This window comes from Mobula hypostoma, chromosome 11 (assembly GCF_963921235.1).
Source record: "Mobula hypostoma chromosome 11, sMobHyp1.1, whole genome shotgun sequence".
NCBI lineage: Eukaryota > Metazoa > Chordata > Chondrichthyes > Myliobatiformes > Myliobatidae > Mobula > Mobula hypostoma.
Genome location: NC_086107.1, coordinates 27,970,289 through 27,986,815, shown reverse-complemented (window position 1 = coordinate 27,986,815; position 16,527 = coordinate 27,970,289). Strand labels below are relative to the sequence as shown.

General features: G+C 41.1%; 1 protein-coding gene across 1 annotated transcript in view; it reads left to right on the top strand.

Annotated features, from left to right (window-relative positions):
• The window catches only part of hsd17b12a (hydroxysteroid (17-beta) dehydrogenase 12a), a 196,842-nt gene that overhangs the window by 51,384 nt on the left and 128,931 nt on the right, over positions 1–16,527 (top strand). The window contains exons 2-3 of the mRNA XM_063061789.1: positions 5,832–5,878; positions 6,128–6,203. Coding sequence (XP_062917859.1) covers positions 5,832–5,878; positions 6,128–6,203 — 123 coding nt within the window. The remainder of the gene's footprint in view (positions 1–5,831; positions 5,879–6,127; positions 6,204–16,527) is intronic.

Genomic DNA, 16,527 nt, shown 5'->3' with positions numbered 1-16,527 from the left:
CTGAGCTTTCTCAATCATGTTATTAATTTCAATGTATTACTGCACTAATTTGTACAAATTGTGAAAGCTGCAAGCATTCAGATAGAGCTCCTTATTTTGCCAATTTAACATTTTTCCTTGTTTTCACCCATTTTTTCCTTGACCTTGTTTCTGCTTATTGCCTATTTAATTAACTTCTACATCCAGCTCTGTTTCTCTTTTATGAATTTCCTCGTATTTCCTTTCACTCCGTTATATCCAAGCAGGAATGAAAATTCATGGCCAGAAAATTCTTCTCTATTTGTTTTTCTTTTGATCCATCCTGTGGTGATCCTTTGATTCTTTAGTGCATAACTATTTTTCTAGTCATTTTGCCACTACCTCCTAAATTAAGATTTTCAGGGTCTAACAATACAGTATATCTGTTAGAGGGCATCTGGTCTATCCTCTTATCAGTTAGATGTAATTAGCAGTATAACTTCAATAATTATTAGTTTTAACTTTGTTTTGATCCTGGAAGCTGAAGTATTTAGACCTCAGTTTAGGTTGGTGATCCCATTTTTAACAATCAGTCTAAATTAGAGTTAGAACTATACAGTATGAAAAACAGCCCAACTTGTCCATAAACAACAGGAATTCTGCAGATGCTGGAAATTCAAGCAACACACATCAAAGTTGCTGGTGAACGTAGCAGGCCAAGCAGCATCTGTAGGAAGAGGTGCAGTCGACGTTTCAGGCCGAGACCCTTCGTCAGGACTAACTGAAGGAAGAGTGAGTAAGGGATTTGAAAGTTGGAGGGGGAGGGGGAGATCCAAAATGATAGGAGAAGACAGGAGGGGGAGGGATAGAGCCAAGAGCTGGACAGGTGATAGACAAAAGGGGATACGAGAGGATCGTGGGACAGGAGGTCTGGGAAGAAAGACGGTGGGGGGGGGACCCAGAGGATGGGCAAGAGGTATATTCAGAGGGACAGAGGGAGGAAAAAGGAGAGTGAGAGAAAGAATGTGTGCATAAAAATATGTAACAGATGGGGTACGAGGGGGAGGTGGGGCCTAGCGGAAGTTAGAGAAGTCGATGTTCATGCCATCAGGTTGAAGACTACCCAGACGGAATATAAGGTGTTGTTCCTCCAACCTGAGTGTGGCTTCATCTTTACAGTAGAGGAGGCCGTGGATAGACATGTCAGAATGGGATGTGGAATTAAAATGTGTGGCCACTGGGAGATCCTGCTTTCTCTGCGGACAGAGCGTAGATGTTCAGCAAAGCGGTCTCCCAGTCTGCGTCGGGTCTCGCCAATATATAAAAGGCCACATCGGGAGCACCGGACGCAGTATATCACCCCAGTCGACTCACAGGTGAAGTGTTGCCTCATCTGGAAGGACTGTTTAGGGCCCTGAATGGTGGTAAGGGAGGAAGTGTAAGGGCATGTGTAGCACTTGTTCCGCTTACACGGATAAGTGCCAGGAGGGAGATCAGTGGGGAGGGATGGGGGGGACGAATGGACAAGGGAGCTGTGTAGGGAGCGATCCCTGCAGAATGCAGAGAGGGGGGGGAGGGAAAGATGTGCTTAGTGGTGGGATTCCGTTGGAGGTGGCGGAAGTTACGGAGAATAATATGTTGGACCCGGAGGCTGGTGGGGTGGTAGGTGAGGACCAGGGGAACCCTATTCCTAGTGGGGTGGCGGGAGGATGGAGTGAGAGCAGATGTACGTGAAATGGGGGAGATGCGTTTAAGAGCAGAGTTGATAGTGGAGGAAGGGAAGCCCCTTTCTTTAAAAAAAGGAAGACATCTCCCTCGTCCTAGAATGAAAAGCCTCATCCTGAGAGCAGATGCAGCGGAGACGGAGGAATTGCGAGAAGGGGATGGCGTTTTTGCAAGAGACAGGGTGAGAAGAGGAATAGTCCAGATAGCTGTGAGAGTCAGTAGGCTTATAGTAGACATCAGTGGATAAGCTGTCTCCAGAGACAGAGACAGAAAGATCTAGAAAGGGGTGGGAGGTGTCGGAAATGGACCAGGTAAACTTGAGGGCAGGGTGAAAGTTGGAGGCAAAGTTAATAAAGTCAACAAGTTCTGCATGCGTGCAGGAAGCAGCACCAATGCAGTCATCGATGTAGCGAAGGAAAAGTGGGGGACAGATAATAAAGTCAATGAGTTCTGCATGCAATCAAGTTGCCTGAGCTAGTTCCATTTACCCCCATTTGTCCCATGTTCCTCCAGACCTTTCCTACCCACGTACCTGTCCAAATGACTTTTGGACATTGTAATTGTACCTGCCTCAAGATAGTGGTGGGAAACTACCTGGAGAATACTTGAATGGGTACTTTTGTGCACTTATTATTTTTTTGAAGTTGGAAAATGTATACAACCTATGTGAAAATATCTGCAAGTAGACGTGTAGATATGTTCAAAAAAAGCTAGACGTTTATCGCATATTACTTAACCTGGTGATAAGTTTCAAGTACTATTGTTTTAATTCACAATTGTCTGAAAAACTACTCTCTCTGTACTCTCATCAATGTATGGCTAGGCACAGTCCAAATACCATCTGCTGTATACATTTGCCAATGACATCACTTGTTGGAAGTGTATCAGTTAATGATAAAATGGTGTACAGGAGCGGGATACTGTGTCATAAGAACGACCTTGCACTCAACATCAGCAAGGACAAGGAATTGAATATGGACTTCAGGAATGGGAAGTCAGGAGAAGACACATTTTTGAGGGGTCGTTGGTGGAAAGGCTGAGCAGCTTCAAGTTTCTGGGAGTCAACATCTTGGAGGATCTATCTTGGGCTCAACCAATGCAATCACAAAGACGGCATCCTAGCAACTCTACTACATTAGGAGTTTGAGGAAACCAAGTTTTTACAGATCTGTGCTGGAGAGCATTCTGATTGGTTGCATCACTGCCTGGCATGGAGGTTTCAATGTGCAGGATCACAAGAGGCTGCAGAAAGTTGGAGACTTGGCCAGTTCCATCATGAACACACCTTTCCCATCAGATGACATCTTCAAGAGGCAGTACCTGAAGAATATGGCATGCATCATTAAGGACCCTCGGCATCCAGGACATGTCCTCTTATTATTGCCATCAGGGAGGAGACGGAGAAGCCTGCAGACTCACATGCAGTGTTGTATGAACAGCTTCTTCCTCATGACCATCATATTTCCGAATGGTCCATGAATACTACCTTCTCATTCCTCTTCTGCACTATATTTGTAACTTCCATTGTACTTCTGCTGCAAAACAACAAATTTTACAACTCATGCCAGTGATAATAATTCTGATTTTGGGCTTTTTCAGCAATTTATATTGCCAGTGTTATAATTTGAGAAGACTTGCTGAGAAAACAGAAGTCACTGTAGTTCCCTGAGGTACCCAGCCACAGCATAGGTTACAAAAGCAACTAGTTCAAGTGCACAGAGGAAAATGACGATTACTTAAAAACACATTGTTGAACTTAAAATAAATGTGACCTTTAATTATTCAGAAAATTGTATACCCTTATTTTGGATCCGAGCAGTACTAGGAATTTTTGAACTTGACAATAAAATACTATAGTTTATCATTCATTTGAGCATTGAAAATATTGGAAAATATTTGCTAAGTTTTCATTTTTTTATACATAGGGTGGCTTAAAAAAAACCTATTTTCAGTGGAGGAAAATCTGGTGTAGCTTGCATTCCTATCTGACAGGTCTGCAGTGAAAGCTATTTTTAGATGCTTGTGTGCCATTTTTAGCTTGTAAAATATTCATCTCCGTCAAGATGGCAAGACATCAATTCCTATGAATGTGACGGAAGCAGTGTTTTTTTTTACCTTGGTGAAGTACAGCATTTTGATGAGATGCCAGTTTAACTTGGTGAATGAAACAAGAGCCTTGCAGATCTTGAGCATTAATGCACTGTTTCAATTCGGCGCAACTGCTTACTGTGGCTGTTTTATTGTTGGTGACTTGCCTTCGTGATTATTCTGAGGTTGGCGAGAAAGCAAGCAGTGAGGCATTCTTAATTTTCCAAAACATAAGTGTAAATAATTAATTTTTGAGATTCTTGGATCTATAATTTTAACTTGCCTCTCGTGTATCTAGAGTGGTGTTGTCACTTCATTATGTATCCACTCGTGCCTTGGTTGCGTTATATATGCCAAGGTCTTCAGTGGTTTCTAAATGCAGCACAAAAAGCCTTGTGCCTTGTTCAAAGGGATTAATCACAGTCCTCTATTTATAGAAAGGAGGGGATTGAAATAGCATTTTCTCTTCCGATGTAATAGATCCCCAGGAGAGATGCTCCTGCGGTCCTCACTAGTCAGTCCTTTGCACTTGTGTGAGGTGCAGCTGTCACGATTGCAGTGATATTGGCCATTAATGAAAATGATCTTGCACACAGCCTTTCAGATAAAGGTCACAATTTGGGTGATGTCAAAAATAATTTATTAACTAAAAATATCCCTTTGGTACACAAAGCTTTTAGGTTGTGTATTTATATGAAAATGTTTTGTTTCAGACCTAAGAATATGTTTGTCTAGGTGGTTATAGAGATGAATATTCTATTCATACATAATATTTTTGATAGCGTCTTTGAATTTATGGCTAATCCTTGAAGTTTAAAATAGATTAAGTTGGTGATATGCCAGTCTTCAGTTTATCCTGAATTGGAGAGGGCATTTTATTTTTAATATGGAGAATTATGCTAATTTCAAGTTGTATTTTTAAAAGGCAAGCACTACGTCATGTTCAGAGTTGCCTTTGCAGTAGAGACCTGTTCAGTTCAGGCAATGATTAACTTGTGCTCATTTTGTGTTATGGATGTGGCTGACACTAACAAAAGCTACATTTACTCACTTTTCCACATTTTCTGCAAGATTATCAAGCCAGTGTCCAGCAGCCCTTGACTACAAATCATTGGACTGCTTAGGAAGAAGTTAGTTTCAATATGGTTTAGCTGTAGGGGTGCTTATGGTGGTTAGGCAAGACTAGATAAAGTTGGCCAATTTACTTTTTGCCAAAATTTGGCTACTTCATCTTTTTGTTCAACTACAACCAATTTTTCTTTCTCATTTCTACCCCTTTGGCCCTTCCAAAGCCCTGCAGGGTTCTTTGGAATTAATAATAAATTAACAGAACTACTGAGATTATTTTTACAGCTTGATATTGTTTGTACTGGCAGCCACAATCGGCCTGTGGAGGTTGTTGATGCACCGTATGATTCCTCTTTAGATGACTTACCCTAACTCATACATCTGTTGTTTTACTTAGCCACTCCTTGATGATTGCAGTGTTAGAAAATACTCTGTTTGACAGACTTGGATGATGCTTGAGTGTCACATGTATATGCATATGTTCTTGGTATTTAAATCTGTGCAGATTAGAGAAGTATTGAATTAGGACCTTCTGCGTTTGAATTATTTAACCAGTTGGTTAATGTGTAAAGTTTAATATTAAGTTATACATGCAATATCTGGATTGAAATCTTATTATAGAACAGGATTTGTTAGAACAGGAGACAATTCATCTGATCATGTCCATGGTGACTCTTTTAAAAAGACTGCAATAAGTCCTCCCCTAAACTTCACCCAACATCTGCAAGAAGTTGCTTTCAAAAATAGTTTTGTTACTTCACATGGTATACATGCAGGCATTTACTGAAGCCACTGTGATTTATTTGACTTCATCCAGGAACACTTTCTAGAATTGATTGCAAGGTTTAAAAAGCACACATCATTTTCAGTTTGCAAAAAAAAAAGAGGAAAGCTATTTTATCAATAGTTAAAATCACTATCTTTGATTTTGTATGAGCACCTAAAACCAATTAAATGTGACAAAACATTAACTTGACTGTTTTCTTTTTAAGTTGTTACAGGAGCAACTGATGGAATTGGAAAGGCTTACGCAAGGGAGGTATGTTAGAAAATAAGTTGCTTCTTAGCTCATTTTCATTTGTCATTTTTGCACAGTTGTGGTGGTCAACATCTTTTTAATCAGTTAAGTTTTGTCTTTGTCTAAGGCATTTCATTGCACCGAATGCCTTTTATAGCATTTAGTGTTCAAAAATATTTTGAAAAATGAACTGTGCAAAATGAAAAAAATGATTTTTAATTAAAGTAATTCTAATATACTATTCTTTAAATTTTGTTCTCTATAACCCAGCTTGCCAAGCGTGGCATGAGTATTGTCCTGATCAGCAGAAATGAAGAAAAACTGGATGAAGTGGCAAAGGAAATAAGTAAGTCAATATCTTTAGATGTTTTCTTTGTTCCTGTCATGACTATCTTCCTTGTTGTGATAACAATTCTGATATGCCCAAGTAAGTTTCTGGCGCAAACATAGCATTCCCACAATGTTCAGCAGAGCAACACAAGCAGCAACAGAGAAAAGCCCCTTTCCCAACCTTTCACTCACCCACCCACCCACTTGCACAAGCGGACAGGCCTCCAAACCCAGGACACGCTGCCTCTGGGCTCTGACCTCCAGTTCTTGGCCCTGGAGTGTCGTGCTCACAGATGTTGGGCCTCCAAGATCAGTCCTTAGCCCAGACTTGCAGACGTAGGACCTCCATCCTCTGGAATCGCTGTCTCAAGGCTTATATCCTTGGGCCTTGACCTTCAGATTTGCACAGACCTGTGACCCTCAGTCTCATCAACTTGGCGTTTCACTAACCCTTGTGCTTCCTGCCTGCATGGACTTCCAACCCTGAGACTTGCAAACCTGGAGGAGTCACCAACTCTGGTCACAGTGGCTTGTTGACAATAGTCTTGACCATAGGAGTAATTGGTCTTCATCCTCAGCGGCTGCCATCCTGACCCTCCCCCAGGCATCATTGGTCTTTCACTGTGGAGTGCTTCGATCTGGACTGTGACCACCAGTTCCTGCCTCTGATCTCGAACTCCCCCTCGTCCCAGTATCTATACCCTAACCAGACCCCTAAGTTCTAGCTCTGTCCCCAAAACCATCCCTATTAATCTCAACGGACCTTGTAGCTCAGCACCATCTTGACCGTAAGGGACTGAATATGGAAATGGTCGTGGAGCTTCCTGTGGTTAACTTTTTAATTGGCAGCACTACATAATATTGACCAGATTATTCTATATAAACTAGCTTTGTCTACAATCAAAATCCTGCTATTATTATCCATGTGGGCCTGAATTGTATTTCCACCAGTTCAGAATCTTATTTTTGCATGTTTATTGATGTTCCTGGTAACTCTCCTGAACCCAGAGTTGGTCCTCTGTCTTAATGGTAATGCTTTGCATCATGCTATTCTGGATTGAGTACAGTGCTGTTACCTTAAGCGTTTGCTCAAAATTGCCTTTTGATTTGTTCTGATTCTATCTTATTTGGTTCAGTACCGCACAACTTGAGATGGAGAAAGGTACATTCAGTGCGAGACTGTACATTTCATCAGAAGGTGTTCCCACTTTTGGCCCCAAATGTTTAAGATAGTTTTGCAGGATCCATTCTCTTCTGGCTTGTTTAAGTCATATTTGGGCTGTCTGCTTTCATTTTGTGCTAAATTAAAATATATATGGCAGTTAAGTGTGGCATTTAGACTAGACATTTGCAAAAACGTGTGGATGAACTGTATGGATTCTGCGACAGTGATCCTCATTCCTTTTGGGTTCAGTTGAATTTACGTTTTCTACAGTAGGAAGTAGTCTTGTTTCTAGGGCAACAAACACAACATGCTGGAGGAACTCAGTAGGCCAGTACTGTGGATGGAGGCCCTATGTCTACAAGTCTGTGAGTATGACACTCCAGGGCCAACTCAGTACTATGGAAAAGAGCATAGTCGATGTTTCAAGCTGAGACCCATCATCAGGACTGGTAAGAAGAAAAGTCAGTCTAGGAAAGTAGGGAGGAGGAGAAAGAAGTACAAGGTGGTAGGTGATGGGTGAAACCAGGAGGGGGAGAGGGGAGGAAGAAGTACAAGGTGGTAGGTGATGGGTGAAACCAGGAGGGGGAGAGGGGAGGAAGAAGTACAAGGTGGTAGGTGATGGGTGAAACCAGGAGGGTGAGAGGGGAGGAAGAAGTACAAGGTGGTAGGTGATGGGTGAAACCAGGAGGGGGAGAGGGGAGGAAGAAGTACAAGGTGGTAGGTGATGGGTGAAACCAGGAGGGTGAGAGGGGAGGAAGAAGTACAAGGTGGTAGGTGATGGGTGAAACCAGGAGGGGGAGAGGGGAGGAAGAAGTACAAGGTGGTAGGTGATGGGTGAAACCAAGAGAGGGAGACGGGTGAAATAAAGAGCTGGGAGGTTGATTGGTGAAAGAGATAAAGGGCTGGAGAAGGGGGCAAGACACAATGCTGGAGAAATGCAGCAGGCCAGGCAGCATTTGTGGGAAAGAATACAGATGATGTTTCGGGCCAAGACCCTTCATTAAAAGAGTACGGTTGATGTTTCAGGGGGAGACCTTTCATCAGGATCTGATGAATTATGAGGGGTATAGATAAGGTTAATGCAAGCAGGTTTTTCCCACTGAGGTTGGGTGAAACTGTAGCTAAAGGTCATAGGTTAAGAATGAAAGGTGAAATGTGAGGGGGAACTTCATTCAGAGGATGGTGCAAGTGTTTGATTTCAATATATAAGAGAAGTTTGGGTAAGTACATGGATGGGAAAGTTATGGAGGGTAATGGTCCAGATGTGGCTCAGTGGGACTAGGCAGCATAACAGTTTGGCACAAACGGGTCAAAGGACCTGTTTCTGTGCTGTGGCGCTCATTGATCCAATAAGATATTGTTAAGCTTGTCTCAAATGCAGTACTGTGTGAAATTCTTGGACACTCACACTCACTCTCTGTCTCTGTCTCTCTATATTGGTTGGATTTGGAAGGTGGTTAGGAAACAAAAATGAGAGTATTTAGCTTTGTATTAGCTCAGTTGTATTAAGTGTTATTTGGTAACTGGAAAAATATAATATACAGTACTGTGCAAAAGTCTTAGGCACACATATGTAACTAGGCTGCCCAAGACTTTTATGCGGTACAGGATTTAGAGAAAAGATATAGTCAGGACCAGAGCAAAGGCTCCAATAAAGCAATTTGGATATTGCAGATGACTTAAAGAAACTCTCCACTTATTTGATGTTTACAACTCCAACAGCATTATGAAATAGCTTAATGGTTGATTGTTACCCATCTGCCAAGGTTAACAACTATTCCTTCCATCATTGATAAAATTTACTCAGTTTTTCAAATGGAATTATTTTGGAGGTATCTTTTGAACACAACACCATGACAACCAGTAACATAGCTACCAGCATGCTTATAATGATGTGTCTTTCTTGAATGGGTTTCATTGTTCCTTCCCTATTTGGTTAGAATCCTGAAATTCCTTACCTTCACATCATAGGCAGCCGATGCTTGATAAAATTGTTACTGGAAGGAGAAGTCGATGTTCATGCCATCAGCTTGGAGGTTACCAATTTCTCCTTCCGGTTTAAAAAAAATACTTTTTCCCTCCTCTCCCCTCTTCTTCTGTTCCCCATTCTTGCCCTTACCTCTTCTCACCTGCTGATCACCTCCCCTGGGTCCCCACCTCCTTCCCTTTATCCTATGGTCCATTCTCCCCTCCTGTCAGATTCCTTCCTGTCCAGCACTTCACCTTTCAACCCACCTGGCTTCATCTATCACCTTCTAACTAATCCTCCTTCATCTCTCCCCACCTTTTTTATTCTGGCATCTTCTCCCTTCCTTTCCGTCCTGAAAGAGGGACTCTGCCCGAAACGTCGACTGTTTATTCATTTCGACAAATGCTGCCTGACCTGTTGAGTTCCTCCAGCTTTACGGTGGTTTGGATTTCCAGCATCTGCAGAATTTCTTGTGTTTATAATGTAAATGCAAATGTTTTACTTCTCCATACTATGTGGAAAGTTGAAACTGTTTTACAGACAATGATGAAGATGATAGTCTCATACTGGATGATGTTATGGGCTAATGACCAGTAAGACGACAGTACATTTGATCGCAGTGGCTTCTATGTGGTCAAGCAATGGTTGGTTTTATTGCTTTTTATAAATGTATTTTTTACAATCGCAAGACCCTGCTGGACATTAAGTAGTTAAAGTACTAAAGGTCTACTCTTATCAGTGAGTTGCTCATCGATGGAGAAGCTGAAGGAGCTGCAGTTGGTGCGGATTGTGCTGCTGCTTGTATCAGAGTGTCATTAGAGTTGGTGCGTGAAGGCAGTGTGCAGTCAAACAATGAGTGATCATATCAGTTATTTTTCTTGTGGTCACAGCACCCTGTTGAACATTGTGCTGCATGTCTGATTCACTGATTTATTGGCAGATGATGGGGGAGTTGCATGACCTTGGGGTTGTAGTGAGGACGAGGCGTCAAGCTGCAGTGTCACCTGTTGAAGGCTGTCCAGGAGAGAGGAGTCAGAGTCAGGTACGCACTCCTGGAGGCGATGTGAAAATCAGTGCTGCCTGCCGAGTGTTTGTTTGGCAGAAGACAAACTGCATTGTGTTCGACTGCAGGTGGCTGCAACATTCATGGATTCGGTCTTGGACTTTTTTTTTCCTGTGTGACTGTATTTTACTGATTTCTTATGTGTTTGACCATAAGACAAAGGAGCAGAAGTAGGCCATTCGGCCCATCGAGTCTGCTCCGCCATATTATCATGAGCTGATCCATTTTATCCTATTTAGTCCCACTGCCCCGCCTTCTCACCATAACCTTTGATGCCCTGGCTACTCGGATACCTATCAATCTCTGCCTTAAATACACCCAATGACTTGGCCTCCACTGCTGCCCGTGGCAACAAATTCCATAGATTCACCACCCTCTGACTAAAAAATTTTTTTCGCATTTCTGTTCTGAAAGGGCGCCCTTCAATCCTGAAGTCATGCTCTCTCGTACTAGACTCCCCCATCATGGGAAACAACTTTGCCACATCCACTCTGTCCATGCCTTTTAACATTCGAAATGTTTCTATGAGGTCTCCCCTCATTCTTCTAAACTCCAAGGAATACAGTCCAAGAGCGGACAAACGTTCCTCGTATGTTAACCCTCTCATTCCTGGAATCATTCTATTGAATCTTCTCTGTACCCTCTCCAACGTCAGCACATCCTTTCTTAAATAAGGAGACCAAAACTGCCCACAGTACTCCAAGTGAGGTCTCACCAGCGCCTTATAGAGCCTCAACATCACATCCCTGCTCCTATACTCTATTCCTCTAGAAATGAATGCCAACATTGCATTCGCCTTCTTCACTACCGACTCAACCTGGAGGTTAACTTTAAGGGAATCCTGTACGAGGACTCCCAAGTCCTGTTGCATCTCAGAACTTTGAATTCTTTCCCCATTTAAATAATAGTCTGGCCATTTATTTTTTCTGCCAAAGTGCATAACCATACACTTTCCAACATTGTGCTTCATTTGCCAATTCTCTGTCCATTCTTCCAATCTATCCAAGTCTCTCTGCAGAATCTCCGTTTCCTCAGCACTACCGGCCCCTCCACCTATCTTCATATCGTCAGCAAACTTGGCCACAAAGCCCTCTATTCCATAATCCAAATCGTTGATGTAGAGTGTAAAAAGAAGCGGCCCCAACACTGATCCCTGTGGACCACCACTGGTAACCGCCAGCCAACCAGAATAGGATCCCTTTATTCCCACTCTGTTTCCTAACAATCAGCCAACGCTCTATCCACGTATGTAACTTTCCTGTAATTCCATGGGCTCTTATCTTGTTAAGCAGCCTCATGTGTGGCACCTTGTCAAAGGCCTTCTGAAAATCCAAATATACAACATCCACTGCATCTCCCTTGTCTAGCCTACTGGTAATTTCCTCAAAAAATTGTAATAGGTTTGTCAGGCAGGATTTTCCTTTAAGGAATCCATGCTGAGTTCTGCCCATCTTGTCATATGCCTCCAGGTACTCTGTAACCTCATCCTTGACAATCGACTTCAACAACTTCCCAACCACCGACGTCAAGCTAACAGGTCCATAATTTTCTTTTTGCTTCCTTGCCACCTTCTTAAATAATGGAGTGACATTTGCAATCTTCCAGTCCTCTGGAACCATGCCAGAATCTGTCGACTTTTGAAAGATTATCGCTAATGCCACCACAATCTCCACAGCTACTTCCTTCAGAACACAAGGGTGCATTCCATCTGGTCCAGGAGATTTATCGACCTTTAGCCTATTCAGCTTCCTGAGTACTTTCTCTGTCGTAATTGTGACTGCGCACACTTCTCTTCCCTGCCACCCTTGAGTGTCCGGTATCCTGCTGTCTTCCTCAGTGAAGACTGATGCAAAATACTTGTTCAGTTCCTCTGCCATCTCCTCATCTCCCATTACAATTTCTCCAGTATCATTTTCTATCGGTCCTATATCTACTCTCACCTGTCTTTTACTCTTTATATACTTGAAAAAGCTTTTAGTATCCTCTTCAATATTTGCTAGTTTCCTTTCATAGTTAATCTTTTCTCTCTTAATGACCTTCTTGGTTTCCTTTTGTAAGGTTTTAAAGACTTCCCAATCCTCTGTCTTCCCACTAATTTTTGCTTCCTTGTATGCCCTCTCTTTAGCTTTAACTTTGGCTTTGACTTCTCTTGTCAACCACGGTTGCATCCTTTTTCCACTCGAAAATTTCTTCTTTTTTGGAATATACCTGTCTTGCACATTCCTCATTTCTCGCATAAACTCCAGCCACTGCTGCTCTGCAGTCTTTCCCGCCAGTGTCTCTTTCCAGTCAACTTTGGCCAGTTCCTCTCTCATGCCACTGTAGTTTCCTTTACTCCACTGAAACACCGACACATCAGATTTCGGCTTCTCTTTTTCTAATTTCACAGTGAACTCAATCATGTTATGATCACTGCCTCCTAAGGGTTCCTTCACCTCAATCTCTCCAATCACCTCCGGTTCATTACACAATACCCAATCCAGTACAGCCGATCCCCTAGTGGGCTCAACAACAAGCTGTTCTAAAAAGCCATTTCACAGACATTCTACAAATTCTCTCTCTTGAGATCCAGTGCTGACCTGATTTTTCCAATCTACTCGCATGTTAAAATCCCCCACAATTATCGTAACACTGCCCTTCTGACAAGCCTTTTCTATTTCCAGTTGTAATTTGTAGTCCACATCTCTGCAGCTGTTTGGAGGCCTATAAATAACTGCCATCAGGGTTGTTTTACCCCTGCTATTCCTTAGCTCAACCCATAAAGATTCTGCACCTTCCGATCCTATATCACCTCTTTCTAATGATTTAATATCATTTCTTACCAATAAAGCCACGCCTCCCCCTCTGCCTACCTTCCTATCCTTCTGATACACCGTGTATCCTTGGACGTTCAGCTCCCAGAGACATGCATCCTTTAACCAGGTCTCAGTGATGGCCACAATATCATACCTGCCAATCTGTAGCTGTACAACAAGATCATCCACCTTATTGCTATCTTATATGTCAGGCATGTGCCTTGTGCTATGTGTGACTGTTGGTACTGTGTTGTGCACCTTGGCCCTGGAGTATCACTGTTTTATTTGCCTATTTTTATTGGTATTCTATGTATGGTTGATTGACAATTAAACATGAACTTGTTCAGATTTTTCTATTTACTTGAAAGGTTTATTTTTGCATTTACTATGCAATACTAAATCAAAGTATTCTGTTCTGAAAATCACCTATAGAAGAATATAAAGTGAAAATATGGGGGGAAATCTATTCACTTAAATTGAGTTCAGCTGCTCTTAGTAATGAGAAGAGGGACATGAAAGATAACTTTGAGCTGCATGAGATCTGACTTTCTGGCTTTGGTCATCTTGAATTAAAAGCCATCAGTAAATTAAGTAAAGTCAACTTTATAGTTACAGCCAAATGAGTGGTCAATTTTAAATGAAAGGTTCTTTAAACACTCAAGGGGAGATCATCTGAAATTATATTAATTGCAATTCTGACATTGTGGATATTTTTGTGAGCCAGTAATCAGCTGAAATTGTGAATTATTACCTTATTTTCTGTGCTTTTTAAGTCACTAACTTTGAACATGTTTTTTGGCGAGTATATATTCAGCTTATGTTTCTGAGTTGTCAATTGAATATTATAAATTACAAGATCCAAGATGTTCTCATCTTGTACCAAACATGGTGTAATGTTTAAATTGCCAGTCTTGGCAACATTTAGCAACTATTTCTGCAGTCACTTTATGATGTGATCGTGGAGCTCTGTATAAAAGACCAGCATGATCACCTCCATGGGGGGGGGGTGAAGTCCTGGTTCCTTGGCCAATTAAAATCTTGAGGCTGTATAGCCAAGCACAAGTGGTACAAATTGTTTGATGAACTTGTATGGCATTAGTGTATCTAAAGTTAGATATTAGGATTGACTGTCAACAAGTACGAAGCTGATGTTGTCCTCAGCTGTACAAGCACTAAAAATATGACTTTAATACTTATTCACATCTCGGATGCTGTGATTGTAAGATTAAATTTTTATAAATCACATTTTTTTTAGCATTATGCTGGGTATTTTACGATCTGGCAACCACAGAATCATCAACCAATAATGCCTCTCAACCATTAGTAGTTGTGTTTAACATTTTAAAACAGTTAGAATTGCTATCCATTGGTAAAAAAAAAACTTGGAAGCAAAAATCTAATCACCTGTTCCTCCTTGTACATTGCACTTTTTAAATGTTATATCTGCAATTATTTGCATAGATTTTGCAAGATCCCAGGTATGTATCTTACACTAGCAATTTAATGATTTTCTAGATTTTCTCCATGTTCTTGGAGTTAAAAATATATTTTGCACTTCTTCAAACTGTAAAACATAAATTTGTCTTGACACTACCTAGAGACCCGAATGTTTTCATTGATTCTTGATCTGCCCTACAGGGCATACAGGTTGATCAGTATGTGACATTTAAATTGAAGCTACATCACTTACATGGTTTAGTTGACTGCTGAAGTGCATTTGCTGAGATTATTATATGTTGTGTCCACAGATCTGTAGAGCACTATTTTAAATGATATCAGTGCCATTTGTGGATGTTCAGTTTTTCTTTGGTTTTTAATGGACTGTACTGAGTTATACCTGTTAAGTCCACAGTAAATGAACATTTTATCTATGGACACAAACTTAATGTAATGGTACGGTAAGAAAGGAATTGAGAATTTGTTACACATACACAATGCTGGAGGAACTCAGCAGATTAGTCAACATCTGTGGAAATGAATAAACAGTCGACATTTTGGGTTGAGACCCTTCCTTAGAACTGAATATTGAAGTAAGCTGAATATTGGCGGATCTGAAATTCTACATCAGATCTGGAGACAGCAGTTACATTTCACATTCATCCCAGCCTTATAGGTTATCTTTAAGAGCTGGGAAGTGAGATTCGGCTGAATGAATAGTTCGTCAGATTGCTTCATAGTTTGATTACCTGCTCTAATTGTCATTCTAAGGAAAATTTAACTGTTTTATATTAATCTTTATGATTCCAAGATACTGTTGTAATCTACTAACCATGGTGACCTCAACCATTAGTTGACTTTTTCTAATCCCAAGTTCTGTCCCGTGTATGATTTCAAATCAGAGAGTCAAAACGTCAAACTTTTGAACATCTTTTACAGTAACAAATATCTTTTCTAGTAATACCACACTTAATTTGAAATAATGTAAATTAATCCAATTGTATTACATTGCGTGGAAGAGATGATCTTATTCCAAGCCCGCAGTTAGAGAAATTACAGTGGATTGAATTTTTTGGCACCTTGCACTGACTGCTGCATCCATTGAAATTGTGTTTAATGGGGTGTGGGTCAATATTTGGATCATTAGTGAGAATGATCTCTTCTATGCTGATTACATGCTTAATATTAATCAAGTTAACGTTGGTCCTTTTGTATTTGAAACTTCATAATAGGAGGCACATTCATACCCACATAACAAATTTGACATAATTGTTAATTTGGTTTTGTTTGTCTGCAACAGAGCTGAAATCAATTTGTCACCTTCATCCTATCTGCTGAGGTTTATCTACTGCTGTTTGGGATGATACACTTGGGATTTTGTTGAATAACATGCAGCATTGGCTTTGTTTATTCAAAATATCTGAAGATGTCAGTACATAAGAAATAGAAGCATCTGGCCTGGTCAAGCCTGCTCCGCCATTCAATAAGATCATGGCTGATCTGACCATGGTCTCAGCTCCACCTACCTGCCTTTTCCTCATAATCCTTAATTCCCCTACAGTGCAACATTTTATCCAATCTTGTCTTTAATATATTTACTGAGGTAGCCTCCACTGCTTCATTGGGCAGAGAATTCCACAGATTCACCACTCTCTGGGAAAAGCAGTTCTTCCTCAACTCCGTCCTAAATTTACTCCCCTGAATCTTGAGGCTTTGTCCCCTAGTTCTAGTCTCACCTACCAGTGGAAACAACTTTCCTCCTTCTGTCTTATCTATCCCTTTAATAATTTTATACATTTCTATAAGAGTTTGTCTCATCCTTCTGAATTTCAGTGAGTACAGTCCCAGGTGGGTCAATCTCTCTTCATAGTCTAATCCCCTCATCTCCGGGATCAACCTGGTGAACCGCCT